We start from the raw sequence: 15,272 nt of genomic DNA on the forward strand, positions 1-15,272 counted from the left end.
TGAGGACAATGTGTGGTGTGAGGTGGTTTGATCGAGTAAGTAATGTAAGGGTAAGAGAGATGTGTGGAAATAAAAAGAGCGTGGTTGAGAGAGCAGAAGAGGGTGTTTTGAAATGGTTTGGGCACATGGAGAGAATGAGTGAGGAAAAATTGACCAAGAGGATATATGTGTCGGAGGTGGAGGGAACGAAGAGAAGTGGGAGGCCAGATTGGAGGTGGAAAGATGGAGTGAAAAAGATTTTGTGTGATCGGGGCCTGAACATGCAGGAGAGTGAAAGGAGGGCAAGGAATAGAGTGAATTGGATCGATGTGGTATACCGGGGTTGACATGCTGTCAGTGGATTGAATCAGGGCATGTGAAGCGTCTGGGGTAAACCATGGAAAGTTGTGTGGGGCCTGGATGTGGAAAGGGAGCTGTGCTTTCGGGCATTATTGCGTGGCAGCTAGAGACTGAGTGTGAACGAATGGGGCCTTTGTTGTCTTTTCCTAGTGCTCCCTCGCACACCTGAGGGGGGAGGGGGAAGGTATTCCATGTGTGGCGAGGTGGCGATGGGAGTGAATGGGGGCAGACAGTGTGAATTGTGTGCATGGGTATATATGTATGTGTCTGTGTATGTATATATATGTGTACATTGAGATGTATAGGTATCTATATTTGCGTGTGTGGACGTGTGTGTGTATACATTGTGTATGGGGGTGGGTTGGGCCATTTCTTTCGTCTGTTTCCTTGCGCTACCTCGCAAACGCGGGAGACAGCGACAAAGCAAAATAAAAAAAAAAAAAATGTCTTATGATGGACTTCAGCAACATAAATATAGTACAGATACACTGCCAATTTTCTGGCAACTGATGGTTCGGAACCTTATCCAGTCCGGACAAAATTACGTGAGGGACCTTGAAATTACCATGGCCACCAGACTAGTTTACTGGGCGGCCACAGATGGCATTGTGTTTAGGGCGCACTTATTTACATTCTTTACACTGCATTTGTTGATGGTGATAACGCAATTCTGTAAGAGTCTTAGCTTATTTTGCTTAAATCTAACCCTAGCCATGGCTTCTAAGACATATGAGTGTCAGTCGAAGTGTCAAAAATAAACACTAGTCTATATCAATCAAAGATAAAGTAGAACTGTTGAAAAAATGGACCGTGGTGTTTCAGTGCATAAGCTGTGAAACATCTACAGTACTGGTTCATCAACTATTTATGATATACAGAAGCAAAGGGAGAAAATATTGAAATTCTATGCAGACAGTGATTCCAAGAGGCAAATGACAATTAGAAAAACTATGAAAGATGGTAAGAGTACTGAGCACGATTGAGTGATGATGGATTGGTTTTGACAGCATCAGAGTGATGGAGTGGATTTGTCAGGCAGCATGATAATGGACCAGGCTAATTTGTTCCATAAAGAACTTAAATTACAACATGAGCGTGACTATAGTGAAGGATGGATTTAGATTCAGGAAGCATCGTGGAATTTCCATGAATAAAGTGTGTGGAGAAAAGCAGCCTGCAAACCACAAAAGAGCTGCTGAGTATGTGGACGAATTTGCAAAACTCGTAACTGACGAGCACCTCAGTCCTGAGCAGGTGTATAATGTATTTCATTTATTTATTCATTTTACATTTAATATTTGTTTCATTTAAATTTCTAGCAGTCCATGGTATACTTTAGACACATGGGAGATGTATAATTAGTGAGTTAGAGGTGTGTTGATGAATTATTATTACATGACCACGGTTGGTCCAACAAAATGGTTAATTCGGCAATGCTTAGAAACCAAGAGTGCCGGAAGATCGGAGGTGTACCTGTACAAGTAAGACAAAAATCATATGATTTGTTTAATCATGTTAAACTATGACCATTGTACTGATTGGAATAACACTGACTCAGTTATTAGCTGTAACTCCTTTACCACAAGAAATATCACTGAATCTATCTTAAACACACAAAGAACTGTTACATTAATATTATTGAATGTTTATATAAACTGGATAGCTTTGTCATAAGCAAAATCTATAAACAGTTCCCTTTCCTGTCCACATAGTGAAAATTTTATGACAGACATGATGCCAGACCCAAACAATAACATCTGGTAAGCTCATTTATCAATGGCATCTTAGCTATGTCTCTTCCGTGTATATCAACTGACTGTTCTACAACTTAAACTCATCCTTGTATCTCCCCTGACAATGTGATCATTACACAAAAGTGTACTTGGGAACTCATCAGATTTCATATTACTCTGGGAATTTATGCATCACACTGGGGAAAAACAGTGTGGTTTTAGAAGTGGTAGAGGATGTGTGGATCAGGTATTTGCTTTGAAGAATGTACATGAGAGATACTTAAAAAACAAATTGATTTGTATGTAGCATTTATGGATCTGGAGAAGTCATATAATAGAGTTGATAGAGATGCTTTGTGGAAGGTTTTAAGAGTATATGGTGTGGGAGGTAAGTTGCCAGAAGCAGTGAAAAGTTTTTACCAAGGATGTAAGGCATGTGTACGAGTAGGAAGAGAGGAGAGTGACTAGTTCCCAGTGAATGCTGGTTTGCAGCAGGGGTGAGTGATGTCCACATGGTTGTTTAATTTGTTTATAGATGGGTAGTTAGTGGGGTTAATGCAAGAGTTTTGGAGAGAGGGGCGAGTATGCGGTCTGTTGTGGATGAGAGGGGCGAGTATGGGGTCTGTTGTGTGGATGAGAGGGCCTGAGAAGTGAGTGAGTTGTTGTTTGCTGATGATACAGCTCTGGTGGCTGATTCGAGTGAGAAACTGCAGAGGTTGGTGACTGAGTTTAGTAAAGTGAGTGATAGGAGTAAGTTGAGAGTAAATGTGAATAAAAGCAAGGTTATTAGGTTCAGCAGGCTTGAGGGACAAGTTAATGGGAGGTAAGTTTGAATGGAGAGAAACTGGAGGAAGTGAAGTGTTTTAGACATCTGGGGGTGGACTTAGCAGTGGATGGAATCATGGAAACGGAAGTGAGCCACAGGGTGGGGGAAGGGGAGGTTTTGGGAGAGGTGAAAAATCTGTGGAAGGAGAGAATGTTATCTCAGAGAGCAAAAATGGGTATGTTTGAAGGAATAGTGGTTCCAACAATGTTATATGGTTGCAAGGCATGGGCTATAGATGGAGTTGTGCGGAGGAGGGCAGATGTGTTGGAAATGAAATGTCTGGCAACAATATGTGGTGTGAGGTTATTTGATCTAAAAGAATTGAAAGGGTAAGAGAGATGTGTGGTAATAAAAAGAATATGGTTGAGAGAACAGAAGAGGGTGTGTTGAAATGGTTTGGAAACACGGAAAGAATGAGTGAGGAAAGATTGACAAAGAGGATATATGTGTCAAAGGTGGAGGGAACGAGGAAAAGCAGGAGACCAAATTGGAGGTGGAAGGGTGGGGTGAAAAAGATTTTGAGTGATTAGGGCCTGAACATACAGGTGGGTGAAAGGTGTGCAAGGAATATAGTGAATTGGAATGATGTGGTATACCAGGGAGGACGTGCTGTCAATGGATTGAACCAGGGCATGTGAAGCGTCTGGGGTAAACCATGGAAAGGTATGTGGGGCCTGGATGTGGAAAGGGAGCTGTGGTTTTGGTGCATTATACATGACAGCTGGAGATTGAGTGTAAACGTATGTGGCATTTTTGTCTTCCTGATGACTTCTTACGCTGATTAGTTTTCTGGATGCTGCATTACAATATATGAAATTATAATGAAAAGAGATGGTTATTCGGATTTCCAAAAGCAAACGAGAGCTATGCAAAGAACAAAGCACTAAAAGAGGAATAACTATAATTTAGCATTATCAAAGTTTATGGACAAGTAAATACACAAATTAGAGCTCGTACAATCATAATCAATTCAAAGACTATTTACATTTGATAACAGCGCAACTTAGTAAATCAAGATCTTATAAGAGAGTGAAACACAGTGAGCAGGCGGCTGGTGGGCGGCAGTGAAATGTAGCTAGAGAAAAAGGGTGCAACACATAACTTACAAAGCCACTTGTGTGCCAATTTGGCCGATACTCTAGGGGTGTGTGTTCTGAAAAGACACTGCACACATGCAGAGCAGTGTACTGCAAAGGAAGTTAAACAATTAAATATCTGGAACCAAAATTTCAATAAGCCTATCTATTTACACTGGAAATTAGGATGCTCATTAAAATCAATACAACCAATCACAAACCTAAAACATTTTCAAGGATAAGCCAATCTTCCTTTTCGGAAATATAACGTTTTCAGATTAAACTAGTGTACATAAACATAAAACTTGATAAAGTCATTCACATACATAATGATATCATTAGAGTACACAAAACTATTGGTCTATCTGTTTTGATAAGCACGGTGATTTATGAAGACTCCTCTAAACATATGGTAAAACATGTTTTGGTATAAGACCCATACAGATTCACCCCTACACACTTCACTTACAATGCACTTCCGTATATGATCTCATTGATGCCCTTCCAAACACTTTTCAATATAAATTTTGCTGTATTTCCCAAAAACGTACTTACTCTACTGTTGCACACACACACACACACACACACACACACACACACACAAAACCTGATCAAAATCTTAGAGTTTTAAAACACATCATGATAAAGACAATGAACAGTTCTTTAAGAGATGTACTGGTAAAACAAACAGAATGAGGAAACATGAAATTAACCAAAAAAATTTGCTAAAAATGATGTAAGTACTTTTATAGTTAAGGATGGTAGATGAATGGAATGAACTGAAAGAGGATGCAGCAAATGAGGACAGCACAGGGTAGTTTCAAAGGTTTTATGATTAAGAAAATGTTCAAGAGACGGGGCCCCAACAGGGTAAAACTCCCTCCCTGTAAAAGACAAATAGCTAATTATAATAAAGAAACTACACACACTCACACATGCTGAACTACAGACAAGTCTCTGTGACAAGTGTGGTCTGTAAGGTATTGGAAAAGTTAATCACTAAAAAATGAATGAATTTTACAAAGAAGAAATTACCTAAAAGAAAGGCATCATAGTTTCAGGCAAGGAGGTCATGTGTAAAAACCTCTTAGATTTCTTTGAGAGAGTAAGCTCTGTCTTGGACAAAAAAAAGATGCTTGTCAGAGGAGCCTTCCTTAAACAGGTGGAGGTTACAAGTGGAGTGCCCTAAGGATCTGTTTTGGGACCATTACTCTTCTTGATCTCTGTGAATGATTTACCTGAAGGTATGGACTTCTACCTGAATAAATTAGCAGATGATGCAAAAGTCATGATGGAAGTGAAAAGAAAGAACTGCATAAGCTTACAAGGGGACCTCAATGGACTCCAACTTTGGTATGATATATATATGGCTGACGACATAAATCCAAGCAAATATCATGAAGATAGAATAAAGTGAACATACGGGTCAATATAATAATTATCAAGTTGGAAATAAGCTTCAAGATTCTGTGTGAGAAAGCCTTGGGAGTCAATACTGTCCCGAACCTATCACCAAAGTCCCACATTAAACAGAAGAGGACACAAACTATCTTCTGGCAAATATCAGAATATCGTTCAAGTATTTGGTTTTGACTAACTGTTCATATCATACATAAGTCTAAAACTAGAATACATTTCTCAAGTTTGGTCATATTACCTAATACAGAAGGTCCAGAGAAGGGCAACATTTTTTTGCATACTTGTCCACCACTTCCTGCATTACCAAGGTAGCACCAGGAACAGACAAAGAAAGGCTGTATTCATTCATATCCATTCTCTAGCTGTCATATACAATGCATCGAAACCACAGCCCCCTATCCACAACCATGCCCCACAGAGCTTTCCACGTTTCCTCCAGAATGCTTCACAAGCCCTGATTCCAATCCATTAATAGCATGTCTGAGAACATATCCATCAGGGGGGTGGCCACATCAAAAGTCTTCATTTCTTCCTGTCCTTACGTGCCTCACTTGCATACAACATTCTAGGCATTCTTCCACCATTTCTCTTCCTCCACTATGCCTACACTCTATTTTCCCATGTCACAGGTGGTCTTCCTCTACACTTACCTTTAATCATCCTGTCTTACACTCTCCTTGTAAACTCCCTAATCTTGTATTCTTTCCACAAGCACAAACCTCCTCAAAGTACACAGTTTCATCCACTCTACCACTCAGCAATTCATTCCCTGCCACATTAAATCTCTCATAAACTCACTCATTTCCTTCTTCATTCCATCTTGCCATAGCAAAACTTCTATCAATTAGACCATTTCCACTGCCTGGATTCTTGAACTCTGTGACTCATTACATGCCCATGTTTCAGCGGTATTAGTCAGGGGTCTGGTGGACTATGCTGTCCTTTAATTATTTCTCCACCTCCATGCTTACACCTCTACCCTTCATTATCTATTCTGTTAAGAGACTCAATGACTCTCTTTTCCCCAGTACTGTTGTCTCCCTTACATCTTCCATATCGCCAAACTTACCCAATATAGCTCCTAAATACTTAAATTATGTTACCTCTTCAAGTCTTTCTACCCCATACTGCTCTATAGGCTTTGCAATATCTAAACTTAAACTTTGTTTCCTTTCAGCACCTTTTATTTTACTTTAATTGCATTTACCTTCGACTGTCTATGCTTACACACATCATAAAACACATTTACAACCTCCTGCAACTCCTCTTCACTCTCAACAAACAACTCAGTATCATCCACAAACAGGCCTGTCACTAGTTACCATACCTTTCCACTACACTCCACCTCTGCACCCATTTCTCCTAGATTTGCTTTCATCTCTGTTATCATTCCATCCGCATATATGATAAAAAGCCACAGTGACATCACATAGCCCTGTGCCACACCCATATGTACACTGAAACTTTCACACACCTCTCCATCCATTCTTAGACATGCAACTGCTCATATACAGAAGGCTTTCACACCATCCATCAGTTGTAACCCTACTCCATACATCCTTAATACATCCCATAAACCATTCCACTCAACTATGTCATACACTTTTATCAGATCCATTAAAGCTGCATACAGCTTCTTACCTTTCACTATATACTTTTCTAAAGTCATCCTCACCTCAAAAATCTGATCCACACATCTCCCACCTTTCCTAACAATACCTTGCTCCACACTTATTCTGCATCTAATCAATGCAATCACACTATCAATCAACACTTTAGCATACACTTTTCCTGGTATACTTAACAGACTTACTCCCAATAAATGCTACATACATTCTTCAAATCTTTTCTTTTGAATAAAAGGAAAAATAATAGCTTTCACCCAATCCTCAAGCACAACCTTCTGCTTCCATGCTAAATTACATATCAAATGCATGCACACTATCCTACTTTTTCCTCTATACTTCAACACTTCAGCTGTAATCCCATCCACTACAGGTACCTCTCCTATCTTCAACCTCATTATCACCCTTTTTACCTCCTTGCTATAGGCCCTTGCACGTGTATCCTTGTCCATCCATCCCCCATGACCATGCATGTATCAACTACTGCCTCATCTTAACAGTCCTCAGTTCTTCAAAGTATTCTATCCATCTTTTCACTTCCTCCTTTTGATTTGCCAACTCCCCTTCATCATTTCTCACATTTCCATTTCCACTCTTACATCCACCTCCTTCCTTTTACACCTCCATCCACTATAGTTTCCTATTTTTCTAAGCTTTTCACTCAACTTTCTTCTTAAGTCTTCTTGTACTCTTCCTTTGCTTTCTTTTATTAGCTTCTTAACATTCCATGAACACACCTTATATTCTATCCTTCCCCTTTGTTGAACTTACACTGATACATTCCTTTTGAGCAACCTACCATATATGTCTTTTTCTTCTCTTCCAAAGCATTTCTAATCTCATCCTTCCATCATGCATTTCCCCTTTTATTCTGATATCCCATAACATTGTATCCAAATACTAACCTACAACCTATAACAGTCTTTCTCTAAATATCTTAAACATCTACTGCACAGTCATCTAACCTTTCTGTCACCCTTCCTTCATAGCCATTGCATTCCTTCTGATTCATCTTTTTGTTAACCAACACTTTTACTCCTAAATTCTTCCTTGCACTATACCATCATTTCTTCATCCACAAGAGCTGCAAAAGGGTGAGAATTTCCAAAGAATCCTCTCACAACTCAAGCATCCAGTACAACCTTTCTCAAGCTTTCATCCACTGACACAGTCAATCAAACCCTTTTGTACTTCTCTTCCATCACTCTCATCCATGTATATCTGTGGATCATCCTGTGCTGAAAAAAGGTGTTTACAAGGAATAAACCCATCTCAGCACAGACATCCACAAGGTAACTTCCATCTCATTTACTTCAGGCACTCCCCATTTACCAACTATCTTGCCAATTTCATTACATCCCAATTTTACATTCAAATCACCTATTACAATAACCTTTCTCTCCTTCTCACACCATTTGTAGTCATTCAAATTTCCCCCCAAACACTTCTTTTCATCCTAACTTCACAGTCTTCATATTCCCATGTGCATATACACATACCCATGCATACTTCACAATTCCAGTCTTTCCTTTCACCCACAATATTTTTGATCCATTTCAACCATGCTCTGTAACATCCTCTCATACTCTCAGTGATGACATAATTGCACATCATCCTTTCTCTCTTCCCTGATCATTTTCATTTATTCTGGTCCATACCACTCCTCCTTCCGCTGCACAACTTGCATTCATCACTTCCAGTATGTCTCCATACACACTGCCCAAGGTTATGGGTTTCTCCAATTAGCAGCACATTTCATATCATAAATTGAATTTCTCCTCAAGCATCCTCCTTTTGCTATCACCAGTCATCCCATTAACAAAGAGCCATCACCCTCAATCACTCATCCCTTCTACTCCCTAGCATAACTGGTGGACTTTAGTGCTGCTTCTTAACCTTTCATGCCCCACCCTAGACAGGCCACTGATAGGCAGTAATTCCAGTGCAGTGTTCCCCAGAGGCAGTGGGGCATGTCATCCCTTGTGTACATCACATAACCATTCCAATTCATTCTATCCTGCACATGCTTTTACCTCTTCCGCATGTTCAGGCCCTGACAAAGATGGTACCGGAATCAAGAGAGCTAAGTTACAAGGAACAGCTAAAGGCTTTAACTTTGCCTACCTTGGAAGACAGAAGGGTGAGGAGTGACCTGATAATGGCCTTTAAGTTTTTAAAACAGATTGGTGACAAAGACAGTGAACAGGTCTGCAAGAAATGTAGGAACAGAGCAACCAGAGGACACAGCATGAAACTAAATATCAAACTTGTTAAAAAAGATTAAAGAAGTAGTTTTCAAGTGGATGAATAAGATACAATGAATGAAGACATGTTTAATGCAGAAAGCACACATAATTCTAAGAAACTGTATGATAGCAGAGAATGTTCGAGAAATGGGACCCTACAAGCATAAAATTCCCTCCCTATACAGTACAAGTGGGTAATTAGATAAACACACATACACACACACAACAAAGATGGTACTGCACCAGAATTTGGTACCAGAATCATGTGAGGCACATTACAGGGAAATGGTAAAGGCTTTAAATTTGCCAACCTTGAAAGAGATAAAAGAGTAAGGAATGACTTGATCACATGTTTTAAATCTTCAAAACAGACTGATGATATGGACAGTGAAGTGATCTGCAACAGATGTGGTGATAGAGAAACCAGAACATAAAATTCAGCAATTGTTAAAAAAGATGTAAAGTACTTTTATGGGATAGTATAAAACTAGTGGATGAATGGAACAGAATGACTTGAGGACATGGTTAAAGTAGACAGCATACATAAATTTAAGTTGTATGACAGCAGAGAACATTCAAGAGATGGGATTTCACAAGCATAAAACTCCCACCCTATAGAGTACAAATAGGTAATTACACTATAAAGAGCATGGGACAAAGTGAAAGGAAACTTTATTATGATTAATATCACACATAAAATGAGGTTCAGGATTCTGTGTGTGAGAGAGACTTGGGAGTCAATATTGTACTTAACCTGTTGCTAGAGTCCAACATTAGAAGAACAATTAATGAGACAAACTATTTGCAGACAAATATTAGAATAGCTTTCAAGTACATGGATGAAGAAATATTTAGTATGCTATCTATATCCTACAGAAGGCTAAAACTAGAATATACTTCTCAAGTTTGGGCACCATACCCAAAAGAAGCACAAAGAGCTAAGAGAGAGAGAGAGCCCAGAGGAGGGCAACACAGATAGCACCAGTATAAAGAGAACTGTACATGTGGGGAAAGGCTAAAGTCTTAAATTTTGCCTACCTAGGGAGGTGACTCAATCACAACCTCCAAGATTTTAGAACAAGAAACTTGTTAAAAGTTTTTTTTTTTTTTTTGTCTCCCGCGTTTGCGAGGTAGCGCAAGGAAACAGACGAAAGAAATGGCCCAACCCACCCCCATACACATGTATATACATACGTCCACACACGCAAATATACATACCTACACAGCTTTCCATGGTTTACCCCAGACGCTTCACATGCCCCGATTCAATCCACTGACAGCACGTCAACCCCGGTATACCACATCGCTCCAATTCACTCTATTCCTTGCCCTCCTTTCACCCTCCTGCATGTTCAGGCCCCGATCACACAAAATCTTTTTCACTCCATCTTTCCACCTCCAACCTGGTCTCCCTCTTCTCCTCGTTCCCTCCACCTCCGACACATATATCCTCTTGGTCAATCTTTCCTCACTCATTCTCTCCATGTGCCCAAACCATTTCAAAACACCCTCTTCTGCTCTCTCAACCACGCTCTTTTTATTTCCACACATCTCTCTTACCCTTACGTTACTTACTCGATCAAAACACCTCACACCACACATTGTCCTCAAACATCTCATTTCCAGCACATCCATCCTCGCGCACAACTCTATCCATAGCCCACGCCTCGCAACCATACAACATTGTTGGAACCACTATTCCTTCAAACATACCCATTTTTGCTTTCCGAGATAATGTTCTCGACTTCCACACATTCTTCAAGGCTCCCAGAATTTTCGCCCCCTCCCCCACCCTATGATCCACTTCCGCTTCCAGGGTTCCATCCGCTGCCAGATCCACTCCCAGATATCTAAAACACTTCACTTCCTCCAGTTTTTCTCCACTCAAACTCACCTCCCAATTGACTTGACCCTCAACCCTACTGTACCTAATAACCTTGCTCTTATTCACATTTACTCTTAACTTTCTTCTTTCACACACGTTAAAAAAGATATAAGGAAACATTTTCATAGTATAAGAGTGATGAATGAATGGAATATGATGAGTGAGGACATGGTTCATGCACAGAGCAGATAAGTATTTAAGAAGTTGTACAACAGCAGAAAATGTTCAAGAGATGGGGTCCCATGAGTGTTAAACTCCTTCCCCACACCACAAAACTAGGTATTTACAAATAAGTGATAAAAAGAGAAACAACCACACACACACACACCACCAGAGGAGCTCAAGGTACTAATCCTAATTCTTTCAAGGTTCTGAAGAGTTTGCAGCTCATGATGCCTATTATCATCACTAGGTGGATTCTGAAGGGGCCCATGAGTGGCAAATGCATTAGATATTCAGTATGAGAGTGAACATTTTCAGAAGTTTAAACAGGGTTTAGGTGAAGAAGCTCAAAGATCCAGATCAAATTCTGGAGCATTGCCAACTTCAGTGAATCAATTTTTCTTTCTTTTTTCCCTATAAAGGGGTCCCAACTGAAAAGAGCTACAGGAAAACATTGCTAAAGTGAACAAGTGAAGATGAGTTACTGTACATAAGCACAGCTCTGACCTGCCAAAAGGGACTTAAGTTTTAATGTAACCAGAAAAGCAACACAAAGTGTCAAAGATGTGATGAATTTTCATGTTTGAGAATATTTTAATAAACCTCAATTCTGTTACTAGTATTCATTTCTAAGGATAACTAAAGACCTCTAGCACTGCCTGAGCCAAAAATGTCAGGTATGGACTCAACTACAGGAATGTACCAAGACCAGTCAGTCAAAACCAGATCTAAATAAGACATGGCTGAAAACACCAGTGAACAAATATGTAGGATGTTATGGGACTTCGTTAAAGGGAAAGACCAGAGGGTAACATAACTATAGCTGGTGTTAAGAAAAAATTTCAAAGATCATGAAGGGAATCATGAGATATGAGAGGAACTAAGAAATCTAAGAAATACTGTTTTTCAGATATCTAAGAAATATGGTTTTTCAGTATGAACAAGAACTGATTCATGGAGGGGATTCAGGAGATCCAAATCAGAGGAAAGAAAGAGAAGCCATAAAAAAGCAAATTATGTCTGATGGGTCTTTTCTTGATGTACTAAAGGCTGTTCAGTTAAACAAAAGGAATAAGATACATACAGAATCTATTGACAATACTGGGTGGGGAAGTGCAGGAGTTCAGCTAGCAGAAGGCATTTAATCACATACATTATCTACTGAAAAGAGAAAGTGGGGAAGAGCAGGAGCAATATCAGCAGCTGTTCAGTTAAAGGCCTATCACACTCACAAAGACTATCATTTTGGAAGCAATGGGTATTAAGTGAAGTCACCAATTGAATAATATGCACTGTAAGAGAGTAAGCAATCAAGGGAGCTTATAAGCTAATTGATGGAAGGTTTAGAAAAGTACAGAGAACAAAGACCAGTACTTACTGCCTAAAAGAGAGATTATAGAGAAAGTCAGAAACACAGAGGCTGACATTTGTACAAAGATGGATCAAGCTGAGAAGTAATTAGAACCAAGATTAAAAAGATTAATAACAGAGGAAGTTGATAAATCTAAATAACTGATTCTTTCTAGCTTGGATGATCATGCACCAGATATGGATGAAAAGGGGAAAGAAAGAGAAAATGCTTATCAAAAGATTGCTAGAGACTACAGGATTGCCAGATAAGATTTCCATCATAAAAGAAAAGAGAAGAATTGGTGATTATATTCAAGAAGTAAGGGGGCACCTAGCTATGGGTATGTTTAACGGAGTAATCTACCAAGGAAGTACTTAGGAAAGCTAAGAAACTTAAACATAAGGTGGAATTCAGTGGGATGTTCATCAAATGTGATAAATCAAAGGAAGAAAGGGAGAAAAGCAAAGAGTACAATCAAATGACAAAAAAGTGGATATACCACATGAGGGATGATATTGTACTAGCCCTGCCAGCACTGAAGAAAGGGCAGGAGTGTTAGGACACGGTAATGTCAGACTTAGAGTAATGGATTCAATAAATAATGGATTAATAGTTAGTAGTAAAGAGCTGGAATTCAAAGCTTGTATCGAGGAGAATGCAGACATTATTGAAATAACAGAAACAAAGCTTACCAAACAGATGATCTCATGTTCTGTCCACAGGATTATATGATATTAATAAATTTGCTCTCTAAATAGAAGACAGCCTAAAGTTTTATAAAACAGGCTTTGTGTTAGATGATTTTGTCCAACAGTAGGCTAATGTGTCCTGAGAACGTTTAAGGTAGACTAGGCTAAACTATGATGTTTGGCAGGTGAGATGTACAATATCAAATGTATTTTCAACTTATGAATATTTTCAACCTACAACGGGTTTACTGGAATGTAACCTTATCATAAGTTGAGGAGCATCTGTACATAATGGGAAGAGCAACTGTAGGGAAGAAGCTCATAATGATGTTAATATAAAATCTCCAAAAAAAACTGTGGTGATCTGGAACTAATATACAGTGATATCAATGAAGGAAAAATCAGGATGGTACATGATGTGAAACAATAGCTCCTTAGTGATGGGAAAGTAATGATAATGGAGGATTTCAATTATAGAGACAAACTAGGAGAGATTAGATTCTCATGGTTGTATTGAGTCATGTCACAAATCTTTAAAATGTATACAGGAAAATTTACAAAACCAGTAAGTCAAAGAGCATACCATGTTGAGAGGCACTGATACATCATCACCGCTGGGTCTTATCTTTATGCATACTAACATGTTTATAGTTGTGTTACTGGAGTGATAGTTTTCATGCATGGTGTTTTTGACAAGAAAATAGTGAAGTTGGAGAAAAATGTAGCTTAGACATTGAAGCTTATTGATACAGTGGTGAAATTGATGAGAACTGCTATTTACGTTTGTGTGAATAAATTGTACATTTCCTTTTCCATAGCCAGAGGTTGAACCATTATGTGACATTCATTTTTTTCATTCATTTCAAGCTAAAAGTTTGTTTCTAAATTGTTTCTTACATTTTTCATATGTATATATATGTATGTGTGTGTGTGTGTGGGTATGTGCATATGTGTGTGTATGTGTGTGTGTGTGTATATGTATATATATATGTATATTATCCCTGGGGATAGGGGTGAAAGAATACTTCCCACGTATTCCTCGCGTGTCGTAGAAAGCGACTAGAGGGGACGGGAGCGGGGGGCCGGAAATCCTCCCCTCCTTGTATTAACTTTCTAAAATGGGAAACAGAAGAAGGAGTCACGCGGGGAGTGATCATCCTCCTCGAAGGCTCAGAGTGGGGTGCCTAAATGTGTGTGGATGTAACCAAGATGTGAAAAAAGGAGAGATAGGTAGTATGTTTGAGGAAAGGAACCTGGATGTTTTGGCTCTGAGTGAAACGAAGCTCAAGGGTAAAGGGGAAGAGTGGTTTGGAAATGTCTGGGGAGTGAAGTCAGGGGTTAGTGAGAGGACAAGAGCAAGGGAAGGAGTAGCAATACTCCTTAAACAGGAGTTGTGGGAGTATGTGATAGAATGTAAGAAAGTAAATTCTCGATTAATATGGGTAAAATTGAAAGTTGATGGAGAGAGGTGGGTGATTATTGGTGCATATGCACCTGGGCATGAGAAGAAAGATCATGAGAGGCAAGTGTTTTGGGAGCAGCTGAATGAGTGTGTTAGCGGTTTTGATGCACGAGACCGGGTTATAGTGATGGGTGATTTGAATGCAAAGGTGAGTAATGTGGCAGTTGAGGGAATAATTGGTATGCATGGGGTGTTCAGTGTTGTAAATGGAAATGGTGAAGAGCTTGTAGATTTATGTGCTGAAAAAGGACTGATGATTGGGAATACCTGGTTTAAAAAGCGAGATATACATAAGTATACTTATGTAAGTAGGAGAGATGGCCAGAGAGCGTTATTGGATTACGTGTTAATTGACAGGCGTGCGAAAGAGAGACTTTTGGATGTTAATGTGCTGAGAGGTTGCAACTGGAGGGATGTCTGATCATTATCTTGTGGAGGCTAAGGTGAAGATTAGTATGG

At 39.4% G+C, this 15,272-nt stretch overlaps 1 protein-coding gene and 1 long non-coding RNA gene across 2 annotated transcripts in view; one reads left to right on the plus strand and one right to left on the minus strand.

The window, feature by feature from the left end:
- The window catches only part of LOC139754422 (sphingomyelin phosphodiesterase 4-like), a 187,797-nt gene that overhangs the window by 32,435 nt on the left and 140,090 nt on the right, over window positions 1-15,272 (minus strand). Inside the window, exon 7 of the mRNA XM_071671699.1 lies at window positions 4,005-4,085. Coding sequence (XP_071527800.1) covers window positions 4,005-4,085 — 81 coding nt within the window. The remainder of the gene's footprint in view (window positions 1-4,004; window positions 4,086-15,272) is intronic.
- LOC139754678 (uncharacterized) lies at window positions 4,092-10,859 on the plus strand. The gene is made up of 2 exons (XR_011713921.1): window positions 4,092-9,349; window positions 9,524-10,859. It is a non-coding gene; the product is annotated as an uncharacterized lncRNA (long non-coding RNA).

The sequence above is a fragment of the Panulirus ornatus genome, chromosome 17, assembly GCF_036320965.1.
Source record: "Panulirus ornatus isolate Po-2019 chromosome 17, ASM3632096v1, whole genome shotgun sequence".
Classification (NCBI taxonomy): domain Eukaryota; kingdom Metazoa; phylum Arthropoda; class Malacostraca; order Decapoda; family Palinuridae; genus Panulirus; species Panulirus ornatus.